General features: G+C 42.7%; 1 protein-coding gene and 1 long non-coding RNA gene across 6 annotated transcripts in view; one reads left to right on the top strand and one right to left on the bottom strand.

The window, feature by feature from the left end:
* Positions 1-836: 836 nt before the first annotated feature.
* NIM1K (NIM1 serine/threonine protein kinase) overlaps positions 837-26,433 on the bottom strand; it is a 29,190-nt gene continuing 3,593 nt past the window's right edge. For 2 of the 5 annotated variants that reach the window (XM_035310853.1, XM_035310852.1), the window contains exons 2-4: positions 10,005-11,191; positions 4,661-4,929; positions 837-2,016 (exon numbers count right to left, since the gene is read on the bottom strand). In XM_035310853.1, coding sequence (XP_035166744.1) covers positions 1,267-2,016; positions 4,661-4,929; positions 10,005-10,296 — 1,311 coding nt within the window. In that variant the 5' untranslated portion in view covers positions 10,297-11,191 and the 3' untranslated portion in view covers positions 837-1,266. Of the gene's footprint in view, positions 2,017-4,660; positions 4,930-5,744; positions 5,830-10,004; positions 11,192-17,100; positions 17,409-20,189; positions 20,767-26,433 lie in introns of those variants that run through there. The other 3 variants (XM_035310855.1, XM_035310854.1, XM_035310856.1) reach the window with 3 other exon arrangements.
* LOC118156691 lies at positions 7,666-25,686 on the top strand. The gene is made up of 3 exons (XR_004746386.1): positions 7,666-8,371; positions 9,724-9,726; positions 25,677-25,686. It is a non-coding gene; the product is annotated as an uncharacterized LOC118156691 (long non-coding RNA).

Raw genomic sequence — 26,433 nt, 5'->3', positions numbered from 1 at the left:
GTTTTCCATGGGTGGCTTTTCAGAGCCATTCTGTTGCTCATTTACATTAATTACTCTTTCTAAGGTCAACAGATCATCTCATTGGTCCTAATAATAGATGAGGCATCCTGCCTTTAAATTTGAGGACACCTACTGTACCTCTCTAAACCTTGCATTAATTTACCTGTCTTAAGTAAAATCATACAGGCTCTGCCTGTCAGCATGGGCATTTCAACTGTGCTTGTTGAAGAGGACAGCTACTACTCATTTACATTTGAGCTGCTGGTGTTGCTGATTAAAGTGCCTGAATAAAGCTGAAGGTAGGAGTACGTATGTCTTGGTGACACTCAAAAATTGGAATTTTCAGGTTTCCAACTTCTAACTTTTAGTGGTTAAGAATATCAAAATCAGTTTTTCACCAGCCTCTGTTGTCAAAGTAGTATGGCAGAAGTTAGTACAAGCCTGGAATACTCAATATGAAAACAGACCTACATATCCACAGCGGTCAGCTTACCTGGGGATGCCCAGTGCTAAAGCAAGAATTCAGAAGTTCATGAGTTTTGGAGTATGCTTATGTTTTGTTTCCTTATTGGAGTGCAACTGGGTTTAAGTGGTTGCAGACTGTGAGAACAATACAAATATTGGAATGTGTCAGAAGGTTAGATGACAGCCGAACCAGTTATGCACTGAAAATTGCAACCACATGTGCAGTGTTAGAGTAGCATATCTGAATTTGCCTTTCTGAATTTGACAAATCAGGAACCATCATCAACAACAGCCTTGTCTTTCCTATAATTTTTCTTTTCTTTTTTAAAGCTCTAATTAGATTTTATGTGTAATTTGCTGAGTAATTAAAATTTTTTTTAAGAATTTACAGTTGTTTGCAGATTGGCTGTTCTCTGTGAAAACTGTTCTGCTCTCAGTGGTAGAGTTGTGTCAAGCTAAGGTAACTTTTTGAGAAGTCAATTGTGACACGTGTGTGCTTAGAGATCTCCGAGGCGTGTTAAGTGCAGTATTATTTGATCTTTATTAAAAGATTACTTCAGCTATTTATCTCATACCTGTTTTACCTGAGTTCTTGCACTGGCTAGACCATGTCTCTGGAGCAAAGGGAAAACTAAGTGCATTAGAGCTCTGCATTTGAACACTTCAAGTTTGAACCGAGAAATACAAAGGAGACGAGGCATATTTGGTTTATTTAAAAGTTACAAAAAATGTTAACACCAAAACTTGTGAAAAGTAATTAAAACCCTTTAAGTGTGCTGAGTATAAAGCCTGCAGTGCAGTTTACAAAATAGAACACAGCTTTGATGTGTACTTTATCCCACCGTAAGAATTGATTCCTTTCTTCAAGTCTTGTTCTTTGGGATCTGGACAGGACATTATAGGGACACATTCAAGTGCCCTTTTCTTCTGAACTTTGTGTAAAACAATTCTGTAGACTCCTGTTACTGAGCTGCGTGCGTCTCTTCCCCGGTTATTTTGAATGTGTTCTTCTGTGATTCCCAGATCTTTCAGAGTGTTTTTGACTTCAAGTTCTTCCTCTTTGAGTGTACTGATCTCAGACAAATACTTTGGATCCAGTTTAAATGGCTGTAAAGGCTTAGGGTATTGTATCCCCTGCATCCATTCACTGTTCATAATAAGTTTGACAGAGTATCGTTCTGTTGGTACTGGCTGAAGGACTCCTTTTATCAGTTTCTGGCAAGGCTCTGAGAGGGAGGCAGGCAAACTGTATGTCCCTTCAAGAATGCACTTTTTCAGTTTGGCCACTGTATCTGCTCGAAATGGCATGATACCCGTCATCATGAAGTACAACAGGATTCCTAGCGCCCAGATGTCAACATAAATGCCGACATAGTTTTCATCTCGGAAGAGTTCAGGGGCAGCATAAGGAGGAGAACCACAGAAAGTATTTAAAGTTTCATCTCTCTTACTGATGGTGCTGAATCCAAAGTCTCCCACCTTAACACAAGTGTTACTGGTGTAGAAAACATTTTCTGCTTTCAGGTCTCGGTGAATGATATTATTCTCATGCTATAGAAGAAGAAGAAAATATGGCATTAGCTTGCTTGTAGGGAAGTTCCCAAGTGACTACCCTTTATCATTGATTAATTGCCACACTGGGGAAAGGGAATTACCTGTCTCAGACAAAGTCAGAAGTAAGCATTACTAGGAAAGTGAAAAGTTAAAGTATTTAAGTCTGACAATTCTCTATTGCTAAGAAAACAACAGAGTACCTGGAGGAGATAGAAAGAAGGATGTCAATTTATTTTTAAGGACAGCAATTTCCTGTTAACGAATGTACTATTTTTATTAAGTAAATTTGTGATGGCATCATGGCTATCCCTACATGTCTAGATACCTTCATGTGCAAAATGTGTTCTATTTTTTCAAGGTTCAGAACACTTGAAATTACATTTCTGTAACAATGTAAGTAACAAAAACTCCTTTTTAAATGATGCCATTTTTGCATATGTTCTGAGCACATGGACTTGTGAATGGAAAGCTTGTGGTTTATGAAGATCATAAAGGGAATGTGAACAGATAAAGAAAGAAAGCTGCTATAATTCTGTTGTGTGATCTAATATCCTATGAAGAACAGGTAATGGCAAGAAAAAAGGATCACAAACTTGTGCCTTGTAATATTTCACATCCTTGCAGGACACTGAGTTCAGTGGTGTCTTCCAGTTTTACAAATCTCTAGTAAATAGGCTGCAACTTTGTACTTTTTTTCCTCAGAAATACAAGTAGTAGCAAAGCACTCAAATTGAATTTGCTCTGCTGAGTGGGCATATAGTGTCTTGATTAGGTAAGGGTTTAACTTAATCTTTGAAATAACCAGGAAGAATGGAGGTGTTTGAGCACTTGCTGCTCTTTACCCTTACAGGTAAGAAGGTGCACATGGATCTGGAGGCGATAGGGATAATCCTTCCATATCCCCTTTTGTGTCCCACAGTTTTAAAACTGTTATTAGTAACAACCAGGGACCTTCAGTCCTCATCTATGAGGGATGAGATGGGATATAAAGTATAGATTAGCAAAATGTAACATGTTTTTCGCAGAAGACTGTGCTCATGAGTGAAGAGGTTGGCCAAATCGGTAGCCTGGGTTTAATGCCAAGAAATAGATGCAATATTTAAAGTAAGATCCAGTACCTTTGGAAAAGGTGTTGAAGCTAATCCATCATTTAAAGAACATCTCATCATTATGTCAAAATATATATTTTTTAAAAGACATACTCTTTATATATTCTGTAAGCAGTTTGCATCATGTTTCTAGATGCCTGACCTGAAAATAAAGACCCTTGCCTGTGACCTCCTGGCTTTTAAAGCCCAAGTGAGTTACATGGCAGGAGAGTGAGCCACCAGAGGGCATCCTGTGCCAACCTTAACAAGTTTTAGTTTTACTGCTCAAATGCAGAAGAGTTTTCTTGTGTTTTTGTGCTGTAGTTACTAAGCATGGTTCAGAGGAGATTGTACTAGAAGTAGTTAATTACCCTCTTCTGCCCTTGTAAGATGCTTTGTGTTCTACAAACTGCATCATTCTAAATCCAGTTGCAGTAACGAAGACTAGGCAAGAGGAAGTGACTTGCTAGGGGTTAAGATCACAGATTGCACCTAAGTGAGGACCAGGAAGTAACTGTCTTAATTGCCAGTCTCCCACATTCATTAATAAGTAAGCTGGGTGTTTACAATACCTAGCACACTTTCTCTGGAACACTTTTCTAGCAGAAGAGTGATGCTAAGTTTAGAAATATCTAGAGGGAAGAAATTGAGCTTTGTAGGAGAATGCTGTTACTAAATGGATGGTTCTACCCAGCAAATGCTCCTATTTCAGTTTCTTCCCAAGAGCTGTCAACAGAGGGGCAATAATTTGGGGTGGATATTAAAGTTCTCTTGATTATCTTTCACAGAATCACAGAATATCCTGCTTCAGAAGGATCATACAGCCCCACTCTTAGCTCCACACAGCAGAAAACAGAAATCGGACCCTGTGTCTGAGAGCATTGTCCAAACACTTCTTGAGCTCTGGAAGCTTGGGGTTGTGACCACAGCCCTAGGGCACTTGTCCCAGGGCCTGACCACCCTCTGGGTGCAGAACCTTTCCCTAACCCCCAGCCTGACCCTCCCCTGTCCCAGCTCCATGCCCTTCCCTCGGGTCCTGTTGCTGTCCCCATGGAGCAGAGCTCAGCGCCTGCCCCTCCGCTCCCCTCGTGAGGGAGCTGCAGGCCACCATGAGGCCTCCCCTCAGCCTGCTCTGCTCTGGGCTGAACAAACCAAGGGACCTCAGCTGCTCCTCCATACATCTTGCCCTGTACACCCTTCACCAGCTTTGTAGCTCTCCTTTGGACTCCTAATAGTTTTATGTCCTTCTGATATTGTGGTGTCCCAAACCACACACAGTACTGGAGGTGAGGCCACACCAGCGCTGAGCAGGACAATCCCTTCCCTCGACCAGCTAGCAATGCCATGCCGGATGCACCCCAGGGTACAGCTGGCCCTCCTGGCTGCCAGGGCATTCAGAACTTAAAGACAGCTCTTCTCTAGGTTTTTTGCTTTTTGGAGATACAGGCCTGAAAACTTGATAACAGTAAACCTACTAGTTGGAAAAACAAAAGGTACATCCACAAATTCTGCTAAGTAGTGAGGAGCAACATGCCTATGGAAGAGCAACTTACCATGTGCTTCACAGCAGAGACAATCTGGGAGAAGATTATTTTACACTCTGTTTCTAATAGCTTCCCTTCTGTAGTGATTTTAGTGAAGAGCTCCCCACCTCCTGCATACTCCATCACCAGGTGCAGTTTTGAGAGCGTCTCCACCACTTCATACAGCCTGATGATGTTTGGGTGGTGCAGTTTTTCCATGTTGGATATCTCACAAGACAGCAAACGTTGAGTCTTCTGGTCTAGTTTTGTCTTGTCCAAAATCTTAATAGCTACTTTCTCTGAAAAGAAAAATGCTCTTCCATGTTAACTCAACAGGTACAAACAGTAATACTCTTTGTGTACAATAATGCTTGGTTATGTAACTGCAGTGAAATTTCACCTATGATGAATACAAGATAAGCTACAGTGGCCTCCTAAGCCCTGTCACCTTTCACACACACCCATCTTCCTTTCTGATCTCCAGCATCCTACGCACAGCTGGTATAGCTAGAGGCTGCTAGGGTATTGCAAGTGCTAATCAAATCATCTGTTGTGTGCCATGGCTATCAAGCTAATACGTGTCTGATGACCACAATTACATCATCTGTTAGGTGTCTAACCTAGGCACTGCAGCTTTCAAAACAGAGGTCTGGCCCCAGGTCAGAGAGATGGGAAGCTGGTATTGCCGCTCTCTGTTGTCTAGAAAGAAGTGGACAGCTGAGTCTCATCTTGGCGTTACAATAACCAGCGGATATGCTGCATTCTTAGGACACAGGCTGATCCTGCAAAGCCCCTAAGCCTGGGCTGCAAATGTGTCTCCCGCCTCAACATGCTGCTCACTGAGATGTTAAAGTTTGTGCTCTCTCTTTTTGATATTCGCTCAGTGCTGTTCAGATGCTTTAGGTGTGTTACGCACAAGAGCCTGATTCTTCCAGACTAATGGAGGTGTTGAATTTAGGTGGTTTGTTTCAGAGCCAACACAATACTTGGAGGTAATTTAGGGACTTTGAATATAACCCTGCAAACTTATAACAGAAAGATGTGTTCAAGTTGGTGTGACTTACAGAACGGTTGCCTAACATCTTATCCCATATCCCCACAAATTCTCAGTTACCAAAATCAGTGTTGCAGAGGTTTGTCTTTCTCAGGATAGCTGAGCCAGTTTTTCCAACGTGTTCATGCATGAGTAGTTCTTGGTACTGCACAGAATACAGGAAAAGTACAATTTTATGTCTGTATACCACAGAGGGCCATGAATTCACACCACAGATAGACTTTATACTAAGGAAGGAAATAAAACAGTGAAGTAGCATAAGTTGCAGGGATCCTGTAAGACAGCGAATGGTTAAGTTCTGTGTTTTTCCAAAGCATATCTGCAGTGAAGCCAGGTGTCACGAAACACTCATGTACATACACAGCTGCACTGTACCAACAGGGAAGCTCCAACAGATCGATCAGAATTGCCCTTACATTTCTGTCTTAAACTGGTGGGCCATGCCTTTTGTGAACACAGCTGGTACCTGAAGGATTAGGCTGGCTAGGATAGGTTTACAGTGCCTTTGTGTGACTTATCAAGACAGCAAAATTAAACTGGACCATTAAACTGGTCCATGGCAGGTAAAACAACTGTTTGTTCTTGGAAAGAAGCACTTCTGGCCAACCATTCACAGATTTAGATTAATAATTCTTATCAAATCTTTTAGAAAAAAACTTCACCTTGCTTTCTAGCACACAGGGGCAAATAAAATAATCTGTGTTGCTTACTTATTGCTTTAAGAGAAGAGTGACAAGGCCATAACATGTTTACAAAGGGTATAAAGATATTCAAGATTTTTTTACTTAATATTATAAAGATTTTAAACTCAAATTTAGTGTTTCAGCATACATACAAGTCAGTAACACTTCTAGTATTTATCGCTGTACAGGTTAAAAAAACTCCACATTTGGTACATTTACATTTCTTAGTAACAAACACATAAATTGATCCCCCTACTAAAGCATGCAGATAATGTAACAAATGAGGTTCTCCTGAAGGGTGCTGAATCATCCCTTGACTCTGGACTGAACACGGGGCCTGCTTCCCCGCCTTGCTGCTCTAACCCGTTTCATGCTGCCTAGCGAGCGCCAGTTAGGAAAGATTGCACCGTGCTCCCGCGTGGTGCTGGTGGTGGCGAGGCGCATCGGGAGGGAACGCAGCTGCTGAGTGGGAACAGCCCCCGGCACTGATCCTGGCAGAGCTCTGGCTGCTGGGACCTAGGGGTGAAAGACTGTAAAACCCTCGTCACGCTGGTAGCATGTTGACCAGCTAGACTGAGAGGAAAGAGCATTAGCTCACAGCAGGTAACATCTGCACAACTACATCTGTAGTGATAACAGTTCTCAGAATCTTAACCAAATAATTGCACCGTTACGTCTTGATTCATAAAATTTGGTTGCATTTGGGCTTTAAACAGGCAAATAAACTTGTACAAGAAATTCCTTCCCTTTCCTTCTGTTGTAATTTAAAATTCCTCCTAGTCTGTTTTCCTGCAAAGTGTTTATAAGGAAAACAAAAAAGTTTTAGAATCAAAGGGCCAGATCCTGTTCTTACACCACCATGTATCAGGACCAAGCTCATTTAAATCTACATCATTGCGTTTGTGTATGCATGATGTTTAAGAAACCAGATGGCCTGATTGTTAAAAAACAAACAAACAAACAAAAAACCCCCTTATTTTCCTTCTTAAACTGCCTCAAAAACAAACAAGAAAAAAAAAAAACAAACAACAACAACAAACAAACTTGGTTTACAAATCCTCTATTACACATACATGGTAGCATTTCAAACAGAAGGACATTTTCAGTAGGTAATTTATTTACCAAAATACTGAAATTAACTAGCAAAAGATCTTGATTGCTCATATGCAGGGTATCTTGAGGTTTTGAAAAGACCTATCTGAAATTTCAGTGAACAAGAAAAATTAAAAGAAGGCTGAGAAATTATTTTAGGAAGAAGTGGTGTGTGCTATGCTGGCAAAAGGAAACAGAAACAGAACTGACCTGAAACAGCTTAAAAACACAGTAGGTGACTGGTCAGTCCTGCCCTTGCCATTGCTGCTTCACAGCAGATGAACTTTTTAACAGCTGCAAGTTTGGGGTGTTCTCAATTGTATACATTCAGCTGCGCTCTCAGACACATGAAATAAAGCTCACAGAGTGATTAGGAACCTAATTGTCCTATGCAAGCAACTGAACAAGCATCTGGAGAAAATCCCTGCCAAAATTCAGGTTAATAACATGGGCAACACTCCCGAAAAACCCAATGAAAGAAGATTTTCCTGCATCTGCTAAGCAATCAAGGCAACCCTTGTGAGAGAAACAAGGTTCTTCATCAAGTACAATCCTGCAGTTTTTTCCCTCTTGGAAAATTTTCCAGGTGTCCTGCTGGAACAGAACTTGCGGACTACAGAACAGCACACATGTAATTACTCGTTGCGAAAGCTGATCTTAGTAAAGAAAAAATGGTTTCCTTTCTCAATATAGGATGAAATTTCAGGAGGAGGAAGATGCTTAGAACCTACCACTACAACAACCTCTGAACACCTGAACGTCCCCCCACAAGATATGCATGCCTTTCCCTACCACAGGAACCCAAGCAGCAGTGTTAATAATGAAGCCTGTTTAATTTACATCTCAGCCAAGAAAAAGACTTGTACTCATTAGCACTGTGCAGACACATCAGCTCGTTAACAACACAACAGTGTGCATCTCTTCCGAAGGGTGTGTGTGTGCATGCCTGTGCACAGGTGTGTGCATGCACACATGTTCCTGTTCTCCCATTCCCACAGTGTATTCTTTGTGGATGGATGAGCTCGCAGGCAGAGATGAGCCAGAAGGATATTTCCCCATCATCCCTTCTTCCTCAGGAGCATTGCAAACTTAGTATCAAAAAGTTAACTCCTTACCCAGTGAATATTATAGCCCAAAAAGCTATTAACAAACAAAAGAAAAATAATTTTAGAGATTTCTGGTGAAAAACAAGCTTCTCAAGGGAGAAAAAAAGAAAAAAAAGTCTTCAGTTTTGGTATTTAGTTTGCGCAATCTTACTCTGAAGTCCAGAAATTTCCAGTCAGCCCTATACACATTCTAACACAACCTAAGTTCAACAGGTAAAAGGTTTATCCAGCTCCAATTTAGCTTTCCATCCGTGTTCCTCCTGTGCGCGGTGCAGGAGAAGCATTTCCATCAGCAGCAAGCACAAAACAGTTTTCTCAGGAAGGAAAAAAATCACTGAGCATAAACAACACAACTCGCTATGCGCCAAGTACAACAGTGATGCCTCCCTGAAAGCAAACAAAAAAGCCACATCTAGGTAAACCAACCCTTAGCCTTAGGCAGGCTTAAATTTGGGGGAAAAAATACCACCAATTGTCCACTTTGCTCCCAGTGCAGCAATAGCATCGTAACTGGGCTAAACGTGAGCTTCCCGACCTCTGCATCTGGGCTGAAGGAGGTGATCAACAAAAATATCAACTGATAACAAGGAATGAGGGCTTTGGGGAATGTCTAGTTCTCTCAGCTTTAAGGTGTTTAAGGTGATGCAGGAATGAGAATCAGTTAAATTGGAAAGGAAAGACAGGACAGAAGGTATTAATGTACACAGGGAAAACTAAGGGAAAACAAGAACAGTTTCTACTATTGTCAGAGACAGCAGAATAAACAGGGCAGGTGAAGACAAGTTCTGAGTTATATCTGTAACTGAAATGTTTACTGCAGCTACCTAGCTTTTCTAGCTCCCCCTAGAAGCAGCTTATGCAGTGAATTTCTGTACTTAGAAGAAAAATAACTGGCAATTCAACACAGCCTTCCACCCATGTTTGGCTGTACCAAAGCTTGTTCTTCTGCGTCTGCCCAGCTCACACCTATATGCCTTGTCCCAGCATCCTGTATGAATGCACTGCCTGCACGAGTCAGCAAAAACAGCGTAACACTTCTCACCAAAACTACTGTTATCGAGTACAAGCCTCAGCCATGCTAAGTTTGCTGTGGAACAAAGGAAGCCTTGCTAAGTGGGGCTGTGTGCAGCCCCTGAGCCGGGGCAGAGCTGACAGCAGGCAGTGTTTGCAGGAAGGGGGGTGCAGCACCGTGAGGATAACTCCAAGTGCACAGATGAACTTTGCCACTTATGAAAATGTTTCTGGCTGCTTGCCATGGATAAAGGCTACTCCAAGCTAAGCATTGACCTGTGTGCCTGCTTACAGAGTCACGCAACAAAAAAGGCACGTACAACCTGTATGTGTCCTTAAGGCTCAGACAGCACCTTTTTCCCAAAAAGTCCATCTGTGTACACAGAACTAGGGCGCACAGAAGCCACGACCCACGCAGCAGTGCCTACCTTTGGTCAGGGAATGAATTCCAAGTTTCACCTGTGAGAAATTCCCACTTCCTATTTCTCCTCTGACTCGATAGAAGCCAATTCTCTTTCCCAAGGTTAATTCTTTCACCACTTTTTCATTCTGGGACATATCCTGCATTAGTTTCTCAAACGGGGTCAGCCTCTGCTGCCTGCCCTCTTCGTCTCCTCCACAGCACTCCTCGTGTCCGTAGTCCTCTCCGCTGTCCTCACGATTCCACCTGGCATAGCGGTGCTTTCCAAGACCTCCTCCATTCACATATCCTGTTGTCATAGTCTGTAGGGTGATCACTTCCCCATTTAACAAAACGCCTCAATAAGCAGTTTAATGAAGTGAAATAATTCTCATGAATATACAATTCCACATGTAATGGACACGGTGACAAACAGGGGAAAAAAAAAAAAAATCAGCTTATCAGAAGTCCAAAGATTAGTCTGGAAATTACCTTGAAAACAAATCTGCTGTATTTACATCTTGCAATTTTGTCCAAAACTGGGGACAAAACTTGAAGCTATTTATGTCCATCTCCCACTAACAGATTTACCGTGTCAGGATCTTCATCTACAAGGTAAAAGAGGCTTTGCAGTTAAAACAGAAAGCTTTATGCACAAGAGTGGCGAGTTGCTCACGTTCTGTATAGTACCTTTGACACAAATGCAAAATATTTGACACAAATTTTCAGGCTTTAGCTCTCTGCTTTGAAAACTAACTTGACAGAAAAAGGTCAAACAAATAGCTGATTAACTGCCCTGAATAAACCCAGATGCTTCCAGTTCATTTTGAATAGCTGACCTTAAGAGCATAGCTCTTGACTCTGGTACCAGTCCAAAAGCTGAATGCAGGGTTTTAGTTTGATTCATTCTTCAGCCTGCGAGCTTGTCACCGTGCCTTGGAAATGACTGCCTCGAAGCTTTGCTGTAAATAGTCTGTTGCTCCTCTGTTTCCTTCCCATCGCTGGTTTAACGAAGCAACTGATCTTGGAAGATGACAGGAAAAGCATAATCTGTGCACCAGGCAAAAGAAACGCTGCGCCTCTGTATCGCCGGAGTCACATGGCAGGACAATACAGGATTAGGTAACTGCAATGTCACTTTAACCCGCCTTTATTTAGATGAGCTTTCCTTAACGCCTTGAGCCTTCTCATATTTTTGCCAGACGCATGGTGTTCCTAAGCAGACAGATGAAGAAAGTCATTAAAACCTTTACATAACAGCCATGCACTTCGCTGAGCGACAGCACACCGTGCATCATTTTACCAGTTTAACTCAATTTGTTTGGCAGCACACGTAAAGATGTCCTTACCCCAAATACACAACCCACCACCTATCTTTAAGTCAGTATAGCATTTTTTCCTCCTTTACCCTTGGAAAATAGGAGTTGATCAGCAAGCGCTAGTCATGCAAGCGCGTCCTTTTGGGGTGGGGAGCTGGGCCTGACGGCTCTGCAGTACTGCCAGCGGTGGTGAAGCTCGCCTCTCCTGCCCCCAGCCTGCAGCATAACATGACCGATGGGCATGGGAGACCCCCCTCTGCCATCGTACATGGATTGGCTGGGCTCAGGGGAGAGCATTGCACCAGCAGTTCCACGTGTGGAGCACAGGGAAGGCAGTCACCTACAGCACCACCATGAAAGAGGATCTGCGACAGCGCCAGGTAGAGCTGGTCTCCAAACCCCGACAGGAGGAGGAGAGGCTGAAGGCACCAATGAAGGGTGAAGGAAAAGGAAGCTGACAACATTTGTCATTAAATGGGAACCAGAGTGACACAAAAGCATTTGCCTGCACTTGTTAAGCAGCACTCTGCAGCAAAGACTGTAAAGGGTGTCTCTGCTCCTAGCTCTCCCCCCTGAAACGCACACACGTGGCTGTGGCGTGTCCCCTCGTGTCCCCTCACCTCCCGGTGCTCCAGCTCCACGGACAGAGCCTCCACGCTGCTCCTCGCCTTCAGAGCACCGGAGGGCTCCACACCCCTGCCCCTCTCCTCCCTGAGGCATGGGATGCTGCTTTCTGCCTGCCTGGCCCCACAACACGCTTACCCCTGGCAGAGCTCGCAACTGCAGCAGAGCACGAAGTTTGTGTTTTGTGATGTGCATTTGGACTGTTCTTACTCTTTTTCAATGATTTAACCCCTGTTTGAAGGTTACATATCAGGCAGCTGCAAGGGAGAAGGCCATTTTCGTGGCTGACAACAAACGTGCAAAGTAATAATACGTAATCAATTAGATCTGGGGACCAGGCAAAGCATTCCAATATCTTGATGTTGTATTCTCTAGATCTAAGTAGAGTCTAAACCCTGACGAACGCTGTATGTATGCAACCACTATGGGCCAAAGCCTGAAAACGTTAGTAAAGCAGAGACAGAGGAAACTGAACAGAGCCGTTGGGGTTCTCCCATCCGCCCAGCCTCCTGTTGCACCACAGATGGCCCCTGACTTCGTTATTTGGCACCAGAGAAGAAACACCTGTGTGGAGGACTCCCTAGCAAAACCAAAAAAGAAACAAACACTGAAACCCAAAACTTGCAGTACGTATTTTTCCTCCTTTTCCATTTGGGGAAAGGACAGCTTCTTGTAGGATCACCTGAATTCTGGCCTATAGCTGTTTATTCTGCTTTAATCAGTTTCATTTCACAATTTTAAGTGTATTTTAGGTAACAAAAATGATGAACCTCAACAACATTTCACAGTTGTAATGGTGGACAGCACTCTGTCAAAGCAAGGCTTTTGGAAACAACTAGTCAACCACAGTGACTGAAATTTTAGAGTCTGGAAAAGGATGCTCTGGATATCTGAGTCTCACGAGTGTCAGCCTATTCAGCATTAGAAGTCACACCACTAAAGACCATGTTCTGCAAAAGTCATCAGGCCCCTTGCAGTTAACCTGCTGTATGGAAAGGGCTGAGTGCTCAAGAAGGATTTCCTTCAAACAGGCCCATACAACCCCTCCCAAATACATTTAGCAAGGGCAAAGAGAAGGCAGCCAGCATGGGCTACGTGAAAGTTCAGTACCAGAGTGGCAGAAACACCTCGAGGGAATGCCAGGACCCTGTGAGATGGGGTGTTAAGAGAAGGACAAACTGCATTAAGGCATTAGCACATGGCTCTTCCAGAACTTGCCCCTGCCAAATTCTTACCGGGGCCCAACGTGCTCCATTTTAGAGCACTGCCTACCATCGATCTCCTTTCCAGGCGTCCCACTGTCAGCCTGGCAATCTCCTGGCACGTAGCCAACTGGCTAGGTTTCCCCCGTCTTTTAAGATGAGCTATTTCAGTATTCCTGGAGTTGGCAGAATATATACCATCTATTTCTGGCCTAGGTTCCTTCCTGCAACCTAAACCAGTAAAATCCACCCTGACACCATAGAAAAGGGCACTGTCTGTAAAAGGAAACAGTAGTTCCAGGAGAGGAGAAATAAACTAGGAAATCAGAAGTCATTCAAATACAATTAAGGACAATAATTTAACTTTTTTTGTCTCCAGTATGGCTGTAAAACCTCATTATGTATCTGCCCAAATTATTCATTACTTTAAAAAACAAATTGAACTAGCAAAAAGAAAACAAACAAACTGAACAACACACTACCAAAAGCAACACAAGCTGTAGTGAATAAGACTTATCAAGCCTTTAAGACATGTCCCAACACTACTTGTTTGACCTTGTTATTCAAAAATTTCCAGGTACTGATGTTCTGGTCCTGTTCTTAGAAGTGCTAAATGCCCTCAGACTTCAGCTGAAGACTTACTATAAATCCTGCCTCACAGACCTGAGGAAATTTAGAATGAAAGGGAAAAGGATAAAACAAAACAACAAAACAACAACAACAACAAAGAGATCAGTGGAGATACAGACTTTGGATCCTGAAGTCCTACCCTGGCAGGCAAATAAAAGCGACCTGCTTTTAAGGAGCTTTGAATGGAACATGTGGAAGAGTACCAGCAGCTAGAACAGAGCTACCAGCACCGTGCTTTGCAACTTGCTCTTTTTTACCACACCTCTCTTTTGGAAAAGCAATAAGAAATCAGATTTATATACTTAAACACCTGTAGCTAATATTTCAATGAATGTGAAAGAAGTCACATAGTATGGTCTCCTATTGCTTGAGTCCTGAGAGCAACAGTTTGATTTTTATATGAGGATGCCAGTAAAGATTGTAATACATTCACTAGAGCTCCCTTTTCATCCCCTCTGCTTACTGCTCTGAGGAGAGAGAGATTGTGGAGGTATGTCCTTAGGGCAGGGGACTAGCTCGATTTGTTTGACTTTCCCTGAAGAACAGCTCATCTCCTTAGTATGTTCTATATACTGCAAGCCAGCTCTGGAACTGAACTGAATTTAAAGTAGCAGGGCTTTTTTAAGTCATTGGTAAGATAATACGGATCCTTCTCTTTTACTGTAGCTTTGAAAGTTCAGTTATTGCAAGAAAATACCAGCAATCTAATACACTCACAGGTTCAGAAGACCTACCTTTCATAAAAGATGAGAGAGCCCCGCAGGACGGTTGACAAGACCTGTGTCACAGACCAAACACAACACAAAAGCTCTCCTGTGCAGCCACACAGTGTGTTCACTTACACGGGGAAAGCTGCAGCTCCACTTCTGTACTTTTGCTCAAGTAATATTGGTTCAGCCCAGGGCTGTTATAGCCAAAGGAAATCAGTGTTTGTTCAAGGTTTGTCCTAAGCACATTTTTGGGGGATTTGAATAAGCAGCACCCTCAGTGTTATTTCTGTGAACACCAGCAAACAGAGTGACTATATAAAATACACACCTCAGAGCTGCGTGAGTAGCAAAAAATGATTCAGAACACACAACATAGCACAGCTACAGACTAAACTTGGATTTGTACAGTCCCAGCTGAGGCAGGAAGAAATGCTAACAGTGCTCAACATTGACTGTGGACAGCCTCCAGAAACAGCTCTCTTTCTGTCCAGATCCACATGCCACTAATTTCAGTGCATACTCGAATAACTGCTGTTTTTTCGCGAAGCATTCAGCTTGCCAATTATTGTTAAAATAGACACGAACAACAACATATCTTTTAACCTTACAAACACCCTTACCTAAAGCACGACATTTTTCCACTCATGGAAGATTACCACACACAGAAGCCCAGGCCAAGGCAGCATAAAATATAAATATTTACTGCAGAATGTACATAAGCTTTATTTACTTTTTCACTTAATTGAAAGACTATTTCTTTAATGCAAGATAAATGCCCCAACATTTTAAGACAATGACCATAGCATGCATTGCAGTGAGGCACAGCACTCCATTACCTCTTTTAGCGTGGTTTAGGTTGTGACAAAGCACTGAGGTACCACAATATGAGCGACTACTTTTAAGCAGATCCTCCAGCAGTCTGAAGCAGCACATATCGAGCAGGCACCCCCAGCTCCTCCAGCCCGGCAGTGCTGACACAACCTGCAGACACGGGGCAACTCCCAGCCACCTTGGCAGGCTGCGCCAGCACAGCACCAGAGCCAAGGCAAAGCAATCTGCATGTCTTATCTCTGCATGTCTTAGGGGCACCAGACACAAAAATGCCTTCAAGATGGCAAAGTGAAAGGGAAGGCTAACAACAAAATTGAAGAACAAGGACTATTATTTTTCCTGTTGCAGATTAATTGATGAAACAGAACACAAGCATATTCAATGACTTCCATGAAAAATCCAGCTTGATGGCCACAGCACTGACAGAGGAAGCAGAAGAGATGATAAATGCTTGTCCTGCAGCTGACTCCCTTGCCTCAACAAAGGGCCTGTCTGTTCCATGTGTTGATGCTAAGCCAAGCAGATCAGAAATCCTGCTGTGAAAATAATAAAACAAAAACACCTAGGCACACAGTGACTCCACCCACACCTTCCCCTATAATTGTGACAAAGAGGAGAAGACAAAGCACTTTGCAACCTGTTTATAAGTTTAACCAGCCCAAGCCCTGCGTGCCCAAAGCAGGGTATGAAGGGCTGGAGGCATGCGGAGCCACTAGCTGCCTGTGCTACAGACGTGGGAGCCAGGGCATCACTCGATGTTCCAGCCAAAAAACAGCGTGGTGAAATCTCGTTTTGCTGACGTTGCTGTGCTCTGATCTGGCATTACTGTAGCAGGTACAGACACATTGGAACACCTTTGTCTAAAGCAAAAAAAAGCCAAGGTAGGGACAGAAAGTACAACAAAGCTGTACTTTCCCTCAGACACAGCAGCTCACCGCCAGAACAAGTTGGAAGAGACTTTGCAATTTTATTTACTCCTTCAGTTACCACTACCAAAACCTGATCTCAGACTAACACTGCCCGTACAGCCAGAGCAAGGGTGCCCACACATGGTGCTGAGTCCCCCGGACTGGCCAGAAGGATTCAGACCACCCAGTGTGAGAGACATGGAGTGCCTCAGCAGCAAATCCAGCCTCTCTGGCCCTTGTCACAAATGAGCAGAAATGAGCTGTGAAAACACCACAGCGGGCAAAGCCTCCTCGAGGGGTTCACAGCCCTGAGAATGGAGGCTAACGCGCCACCTGGGGGAACGTGTCCATCAGAGGACAGTCAGCATTTCAGTAAAAGAGCAGCTGAAGACAGGATCCTATTTTTATTTCCCACTGGGAAGAAGGAAAAGCTGTGTTGATGAAAATGGAACAGAACAATCTTCTCTTTTTGGTTCACGTGAGGATTCATTTTATGAAATAAGCCAGTTTAAGGACAACATAAGCATTTGTTACACAATTGCTTTATAACCATCTGTTTCCACAGACATACCCAATCCTGCAGGCAGAGATACATCTGCAGGTCCCTGCAACCTCTGCAGCCAGCCTCTCTCCAACAGAGGAACCTCCTCCCCTGCTCTCCTCATTCCCCCACATGTTGTAGTTACCTTCTGCTTGACTGAGTGCCCCCCAGGCTCCTCAGAAAGGCTGAAAACCTCATCTTTGGGTTGATGCCATGCTCCTTATGGGACAGACCCTTAAAGAAAAGCACAGACGCTCTGTCTCACTAAGGGGAGCATCAGACAGACCCTGTGCCCTGTAATATCCACACAGGCAGCTGAGGGATGTCCACCTGCCCCATCACAGGCAGCACTGACTCACCTTTCCACCTCCTTGAGCAGGACAGCAAGGAAGATTGGGGGCACGGAGCCCCCAGGCTGGGAGGTGCCCCCCCGGTCCCTGTGGAGCTGGTGCTTGGCTGCTGCCGAAACGAGAATAAATGCACCATGGTCAGCGCAACAAGAACACTACTAAGTGAATATATAAAGGCTTGTGAAGTAGAAGCTAAAACACAGCGAAAAAATCCCTTTTATCCTTTTGCTGCATTGCATGATAAACAGCTAGAGACAGAATTAATTAATCTTTGAGTTGCAAATAAACTTGCATTAAAAACAAAGACAAAAAAGGAATTTATTAGTAGAACCCATTGATTTCCCATGCCCTTTAAATACATGGGAGGAATTAATTTGAAGTCTGACTGTATTTTGAAATAAAATTTAACCTGGACGGTCTCTTTCACTTCCTTCCCTGAGGTAGAATGTAAATTGGTCATGGAAATGTTCTTCCAAGATAAAAACAGCTTCCAACATGTTCTCTGAGGCAACAAATGCAACAAAAGTCTTTATCAGCCTTTTAAACAGCGGTACAAAATTTAAATCTACTTCAATTACATCACTAAAAATGAATTTGACTCATATGCTTGCAGTGAAGAAAATGAATTCTCTGGAAAAAGAAAGCTATGGCAAACAGCAGTAAGAAGCAAACAATTCTTTGTGTGCCATTGAAATCACAGAAGAAAGCAGTCTCACTGCAAGAAAATTGTGGTATTTTTATGCAGATATACACTGCTAAGCGGATGGCCTGCAATGAAGCGGTACTGCAGCTACTTGCAGGAAAGAGGAACACAGAATGCATTTCCATATGGATGAAAATAGAGAATGCTCTGTTTTATATTGTCTACAACAGTTTTGTTTCTCTATTCACCAGGTACATATTAGATAGGCCCTAACAACTACAAAAACTCATTACCTCTTTTAAAATCATCAAGTTTAGTTTCATTGTTATATATGCACTCCCCAAAAGTACTTATTAGTAAAACTATGCAGAAAGCGAATTTTAAATGAATCTGGGCAGAGGATAAGCAGTGGCTCTTATTTTCCAAGGAGCTATGTGGAAAGACAAATTCTGTACTGTCTGACATTTCCAGTTTTTCAGAGTAAAGTCTGAGACACTGAATCAGCATTAACAAGCCACTGTGTTGCAGTAATTATATCACAGAACGTGACTAAAGGAAGGTGTAGATGTACACACACAGTACTCATGTAGCAGTGGCAGATGTCAAGGAGAAATGTGTCACTGCCATGAAGACTGTCTGCTCAGTTTTATCAGTGCTGAAGGAGGTCCCCTGAAAGCACCTTTGCCACTGCTCTGTCCTTGCCAGTTTCAAAGGTCTCCAAGAGACAGCAGTACTGACAACTTTCAGAACATTTGGTGAGAAAAAAAATCTACATAGGAAGAGACATATTTGTACTTTTTATCTAATTTTTATCTAATCTATTGCCTTCTGTATGCCCCCCTTGAACCCTGCAGTAGCACAGCCATGAGGGGGCACAGCCACAAGCTCACTAGACTCTACCATGCCGAAGTTGCAGCTAACTTCTGAAAACTGCTTAGTGCATGGTAAGCATTCACGACCCAGCAAGAAGATTAGCAGGAACTGATTTGATCTTACCTGACACCTTACAGGTTTAAGGTGCTAGCCTCTCAGTATCAAAGAGATGTTGCCCGGTAGTGAATGCCCTGCACTGAAGTGAAATTAGAAGTGAAATCAGCATGGGCATTTTTGAAACTGGGATCTTCAGGAAACAGCCTTGTTACAGCCAGCAGCATCCTAAGAACATCCTGCCAAGTGAACTGTTCTTTCTGCTGTGACGCACATTAAGGATCCTAAGCAAGGGACTTTAATCCAAACAAGATGGAGCAGGGCTCTACATTTTATTCTTTTGCAAACTTGTTGCAGTGTTGCAACCAAATGCTTAGATGTGCATCCCTGCAACCTGCTAAAATAAGCTTTAGTTTAGTTTTGGTTTTGCTTTTAAGTTTGCCTGGTTTTGGAGTCCTGAGAAGTGTATAACATGTCTCTCAAAGCAACATTTCCAAATGCAGCAGTGTGGGCAGAGGATCCTGTACCCAACACCTGTCCTGCCCTGTCCTGCTGCCAGGACAGCAGAGGTCTACGGGCAGGCACAGACTAAAACCCCTCTGACTGGGAAGGTGCAGCAGGGGAACACCTCAGATGCCCAAGCAATTCACAGCTCACCGCCGATCCACTGCCAGAGACATGCAAAAAAGTTGCTACATCCCCAATTCCTAAAACTGTCCTGCCTTTCATAATACGTGTCAACAGCAAAAGCTTTCTTGACTTGAATGAGACAACATTAACATTATACATTATATTTAATTTATTTAGCTAACCTTATTGAGATTTGCAGCAGATCTGTGTTGGAATACAGATTATTATTATATTTGTCAAACCAAAGACTTGTGTAAACTTGGTCCCATAAGAAAAAGTAGCACAAATCTGAGTAGTCAGCAGCATTAGGAAAACAGTTCTTTCCACTTTTTTTTTTTTTTTTTTTTTTTTTTTTTTTACTTTTCCAATTAGGAAACCATTTTTTTCTAATTAAAATTAAATGTACTGGCACAGAAATTGTTGTTCCAAAGATTTCTGGAATTGCTACATATAATATCGTGTGGCATTTGAACTGCCATACAAAAACCATAAAATTTACCACACAGAGGACTATAAAACATCTCTAAAAGTTACAAAAGATGATACTCATTAACATTAAAAACAAACAAAGAAAAACACATTCTACATTCAAGTTTGGGGACCAGATTTTGACAAGCTTGCAAAAATAAAAATTAGGAATAATTCCAACTCTGTGGTATTACACAGATACAAATTATACTCTGTGGTTTCAGGGAGCAGAGAGTCATTGATAAACAAACAAGACATGCAAAGTAGAACATAACTAATTTTAGAACAGCTTTAAACCATATTGTTCCCTGCAAACAACCATTCCCCCAACGCAGACTCTTACCTGATATTTACAGATTCAAAACCACCATTCACAACGCACAATCCAAAATACCAGATTTAGGAAAAATTCTATTCTCCAATTCCTTACCTTACTTCAATTTCCTCCCTGCAGAAATTGGCAGGAAAATTGCAGGTAAGAATCCAGAAATGAATCTGACAGTGGAGGCACAATCATATAGATGCCAAAGAATTCATAAACTATCCCTATTTCACTGAAATTCTGAGAGAGCAATCCGTTTTTATATAGGCGATAATATAACGCCTCTAGCATTTCATTGACTGCCCACTGTCCTGGATTTGCTTAATGCTCTGCCCCTTCAGAGCAACCTTCTATCAACACAGAAAAAAGTCAGCTGCTTGAGAGTAGTGCAACTCAATGAAAGTGGAAAAAAACCCTTTAGTTTCATTTTACACTGTAAGGGGAGGGGGGGGAATTGGGAACAACAACAGACAAACTAGTGGAACTAGCTGCTAATAACTACTTTTAAAAAAAGGAAAAGAAAATGTACAACGTCAGAACATTATAAGAATCTACTATTTTCATGGTGGTAATTGCTTCGGCAATTTATCATAATTAAACTAGGAAGTAAATTAAATCAATGGGATGGGATTTTTGTCAAGGCACTTAGGAATGAAACTGCTGTTTAAATGAAGTGTGCATGGAATTACATGCTCACAGGAAAACATACCGAGGAAAAAAAGCAGACCTTAAATTTATAATGATACTTTCCCCTAATACTAAAGGCAGCACTCAGAGCGTTGCCTGCAGTTCGAATGACCCCTCATTAAAACATATGAAGTTAAACAAACCCGTTAGGCTTTCTAAAACTGCTTTGCAAATGGAGGGAAACATAAACAAGAGATAGGAGAGAACAGTCTGTTCAGCCTCCACAAACCCAGCCGGCTGGCGAGGCAAGGCCAGCCAGACAAAACAGGATGAGAAATGCTCAGCATGACCCCGAAGCCCGATGGCGGGGCAGCTGGCAGCCCAGGAGGCCACCTCTCACCCCTCACGTTGGGCCCTGTGGCTTGGCCTGGTGCTGGTCAGGACTGCGGCCTGGGCCCGGGCCAGGGCAGGGCCTCACCTGATGGACACACCAGCCCTGGGCATGACGGCAGTTCTTACCCTTCTGCCACCTGGATTATCAAAAAAAAATTGTGGTGAAGAAGGACAAAGTCACAATCAGTGCTTGGCAGCACTTTACAGATGCCTGAACTTTGAAGGGGATGTGTTGGAAGCATTTCTGCTCAGGGTAGACATAACATGGTGTTTAATTTTGACTGGTAACACATCACACGTGAACAGTCAACATCGCTTTGAGACAGAACTGCCTTTTCTGATGGCACAAAACTTCTCAATGTGAAGATCAACATATTCTTCTGGCTCCTCCAAAGCTTAGTCTCTGACTAAACCTTCATCAACAATATTTACTTTTCTCGCTCTTCACGGCAGCAGCATATCTCAGTGCCACAACACTAGCTCAGATAAAAGGAAATAAAATGCATGTCTCTTGCATCCTCTCATAAAATTAGCTCTTAAACTCAGCTAGTCACACCACTTGATCTGATGACAACACATAGAGCTCAACAGAAATGCAAAGAGATGGTTCTCAGAACCTCTCAGTCATGGGCCTGGCATAAACAGTTTCCCATCACCATTTACTGGCTCCAGAAATAATTATGTCCATTTTTGTTTCTCATTTTTTAAACCTGGCAGTACCTCTAGCCTCTCAGAATGCAAAATCACATCATTCACCACACTGACCACAACAGTACTGAACACCAAAAGTCAGAGAACCATTATTCTGAAAGCCTGCTCCCATCTCAAAGCCAGCCTCAGGCCCATATCCTGCCCCCTTGCACTCTCCAGAGCTCCCAGATTTTGCTTTAACATGATACAGAAATAGATGTATATATACTTTCCAGTCACTGTTAAATTAAAAACAAAGCAAAAAGACAAAATCTCCTTCCACATTGTGCTCAGCTCTTGCTCTTGAAAACAATTTGATGTGCACATAGACCTAGCCCACTATTCACTTTAGGCAATGCCACGTTTCTGCTTACTGCTCCTGACATTCCTTCAAAGCTTTGTGCTTTTTGTATTTTTCCATTACAACAAAACAAACAAACAAAAAAAGGGCATCAAATTGCTGTTGGCATGTAAAGTTTTCTCTGGAGAAGTAAACAGGTTGAGCCTGTGGCTTTAGTGAGTTGTTAGCATGTGCCCAAGGCACACAGAGAGAAGACTAAAAAGTTTAATAAGCTGTGGGAAACGGACCTGAAACATTATAGACGAGATGCAGAGGATCGAGTCTCATTTCTGATGAATATGGGATTTGTTCACTTTTTCCATTTTTAATATAAACATACGGTTCTTCATCAATTAAAGGAGGCCTGGCAATACATTTGCTAATTCTGAACTTCTTCAGTTACAATCCTAAATTTAAGAAGTCCTATAATATTATTAATACAGACTCAAAACCTTTATGCCAGGACTTCTAACATGGCCATGAAGCTGAGTTCTTTTCCTTCAGCCCATGAGATTTCCAGTTCCAGGAAGGTTTTATTTCAATTATTGTTTCATAGTAGCTTAGATTTTAATTCTAATTTCTGAAATAACAATTGAAGAGAGAAAAATAACGGAAACAGAGGCATGTTTTCATCCTTCCTCAAACGGTTTCTCCAGGTCACCTAGTGGTTGTATTCCAAGATTCAGATAAAACAGACTCCCTTGGGGCATCTCCATACCCATTCTGAACTGAAACATATTTATCAATCCCCAAATTAGCACAATACACTCATATTTTACACATAGAAAAACTACGCTGGCAGACATAAAATTTACCTACAAACAGGATCAGTACAAATCAGATTTAAAATTCAGGAGGCCTTGGCAGACGTCCCATGCTCAAAGCACTGAAATCCCATACATACAACATAATGTTGTACTTACTGCTGAGAGGACCAGCAGAGAGCAAACCCAGAAGTAAGCTCTCAGTGTAAAAGCTACCAATGTTAGGGAGTCTTCATACAGGACTGAAGTTTTAGACGTACGCATAACTGTATTGCAACTAATTGTTGTGTCGGTATTTACCAGGTGAAGCTCAGGTCTCTAATAGAAAATGACTCTGATATGAGCAAAGGATTGATTTTCTTTTTCAGGCTGTAGCAGTCAGATACCAACCATTCTGTGTGCATGGTGTGCAGGCAGACCGACTACCAGTCACAACATCAAGACAGCCGCTGAGTCTGACAGCCTTCAAAGCATGGACACAGGCACTGAGTGCTTCCTCCAAAAGTACTTCTGCCTTTCTCAGCATTTCTCCTTACATCTGCAGATAGTCATGCTTGTCTCTAAGGTGTCCTGAGTGGTAACAGCAAAGGGACAGAAGAAAGCCTCTTTCAGTGTGTGTACACACACGTCAGAAAAATGCAGGCTCAGTAACAGGCACCAGTGAAACAAAAGCTATACAGGTCGGACACAAGTTTGACTTCAGGGGCTCTCACTCAATTTGTTTTCCCTGTACTATAGCCTTAAATTCTTTCCTCTTGTTGTGGCTTTACCCGGCCAGCAGCTAAGCACCACACAGCTGATCACTCCCCCTTCCCCCTCTCTTTCTGGGATGGGGGAGAGAAATGGGAATGTGAAGCCTGTGGGTTGAGATAAAGAGAGTTTATTAAGACAGGAAAATAATAATAATAATAATGATAATAATGTGTAGGAAACAAGCGATGCACAATGCAATTGCTCACCACCCACTGACTGATGCCCAGCCTATCCCCAAGCAGCCGACCCCCCACCCCGGCCAGCCACCCCTATATATTGTTCAGCATGCCATCAGACGGTGTGGAATACCCCTCTGGCCAGTTTGGGTCAGCTGTCCTGGGTCTGTCCCCTCCCAGCTCTTGCTGCACCCCCAGCCTGCCCACTGGCAGGACAGAGCGAGGAGCTGAAAAGTCCTTGACTTGGTGTAAGCACTGCTCTGCAACAATGAAAACATCAGCATGTTATCAGCACTCCTCTCATCCTAATCCAAAACATAGCACCCTACCAGCTACTAGGAGGAAAAATAACTGTCCTAACTGAAACCAGGACACCTTTGAAGGAAGCAATTTCTGAAACAACACGTCTATCAAGGAAGCAACATTCTCGTTGTGAGTTAATGATGCACTTGCTCCTCTTTTAGCTTTCATTGACAGCAATATTTTTCCCTGCGAATAGTGGAAGAGGCAATGTCCTGAGACAGGCGCTTCTTTGCAAATGAAGCTTCAGATGTCTTATAGATGGAGCTGACAAAAACAATTCCTTTTCCTTAGAGAAGTTATTCATCATCAGGACAAAATCAACTTTAATTTGCTTTTAAGTAGAACAAAACCAACAAAAAACAAATTGAAAGAACTACTGTGAGGTAGCTCTGTTACTGGAGCACCTGCTTAGACTTTGGCAGCATGTGTTTGGAACCCCGTGGTAAGCCCTGAAGAAGGCAAAGCCTTTTCATCTCATGGTAGAACACTAAATACACAGCTATCCCACAGGCATGCCTTGAAAACCATAAACACAATTAAAGCAAGTTGCTGTGGAGATGGGACAGGACAACAATTCACCCATTGCAATGCAGTCATCCTGTATGGCATTTTTTGGATACCATGTATGTACCAGACTATCACCCTCTCACATGAAGAAAAGTCAAAAAAAAGGTCTCTCAGCATCAGGCTTATGGGAATAGCTCTATGCAAGATACCCAGATGAGAAAATGTGATATTTAGTAAGAATTAAATCTCAGTCACCATGTGTCTCTTTTGACCTCAGAGACTGGAAAGTTTTGCTAACTCCAATCCACGTTCCCATGTGTATTCAGCACATACCACTTGGTGACTGTGCTTTTCATGTGAAGTGTAGGGGTAGGTTTGAACTCCAGACCTTTCATTTTTCTGCCAAACACGTCTTCAGGAGGTCATCAAATCCTGGGTCACCAGAGACCAAGAACACCAAAGAGGATGGATGATATAAGCTGCATCTGGGACACAAGCCAAGCCCGGCTCTTACTGATGCTCCAGCTCTTTGATTGTGATGGGGAATCTGCAGCTCTTTTTTTCCACTTAGCAAGACCTCAGCTGTTTCAAGCAGCATCAACCAGCCAAAAGGGATCTGGGACAGAAGAGAACATGGAGGGAAGGAAGGGGGAATCAAAGAAAACTAAGCAAGAAGGCCTTGAAATAAAATACTTTTGAAAAATCTTCCTTACTGATGCAAGAATCTGTCAGCATTAATTACAACTAAACTGCTTTAAAGAGAAACCTCCACCATATGGAGCTGATTACACTTCGAATTAAGATAAAAAACAGTCATTTATATACCATAGAAGAGCAGACACTTATTAGTGCTGCTTCTGAAATGCTGTCCTTTGATTTTCTTTTAAATCTGTTCCTGCTAGAATCCGAGGGTTTTTCAAAACATCACAAATGTGCCAGCCTAAGGGGAGCTCTCCGTGTGCATCCCCGGCCTCTGGATGACACCTGCCTAAATACAACTCCAGTGATAAATATGATAACACAGTCCTTAAGGATGGGAGAGCAGCTGTTGGTAAACTTGTCGCTGCTTTACCATCTGTCCTGGGCACTCTCCACTCCATGGAGAGACACACGTGCAGCAGGACACATGGTGTGGCTGATCATCCCTGCAGCACCTACATCTAGAGTTTAAGAAAAAGCTCTGATCCGTGCTTTTCTTTACTTCATACCCACCACTTGCCTCTGTGCTCTAAGTTGTGGTGGGGCAATCATTGCCACTAGTGTATGTCTCAGTATATTTCCAAATGTCAAATACAAATTATAAAGAAGAAAAATGTGTTTGTACACACAAATACACAAAGAAAGCAAGCACTTTTGAAATACTGAAATTACCTAAATCATCAACTAATACTGTGCTCCAAGAGAAGCTCATCTGTAACTGGGTGATAAATAGTTGCCTAAGGAATAGTAATTTCCAAATATGTTACAATAAAAATGACCTGTAATTATAAATTCAGACCTCCAGGTCTGCTGTGACATTTAGCAGCCTACCATCATCCAGAAGGGTAGAAACAACACTGACACATAAACAATAACCTTATGTTTTCTGACTTGCAAAAGAGCAGAAAGATGATACGCCCTCAAAGGGTTGCAGTTATGTCTGGTGGAGATCCTCGGGGGTTTGAGGCTGCATCAAAAGCATTTTGGCCACCAGGGCAAAAGAGGTGATTCTCCCCTCTGCTCTGTTCTTGTGAGACCCCACCTAGAGCACAGAGAAGGGCCATGAGGCTAGAGCACCTCTCCTGTGAAGACAGGCTGAG

The sequence above is a fragment of the Oxyura jamaicensis genome, chromosome Z (assembly GCF_011077185.1).
Source record: "Oxyura jamaicensis isolate SHBP4307 breed ruddy duck chromosome Z, BPBGC_Ojam_1.0, whole genome shotgun sequence".
NCBI classification, from domain to species: domain Eukaryota; kingdom Metazoa; phylum Chordata; class Aves; order Anseriformes; family Anatidae; genus Oxyura; species Oxyura jamaicensis.
This window is presented reverse-complemented; position numbering and strand designations above follow the sequence as displayed.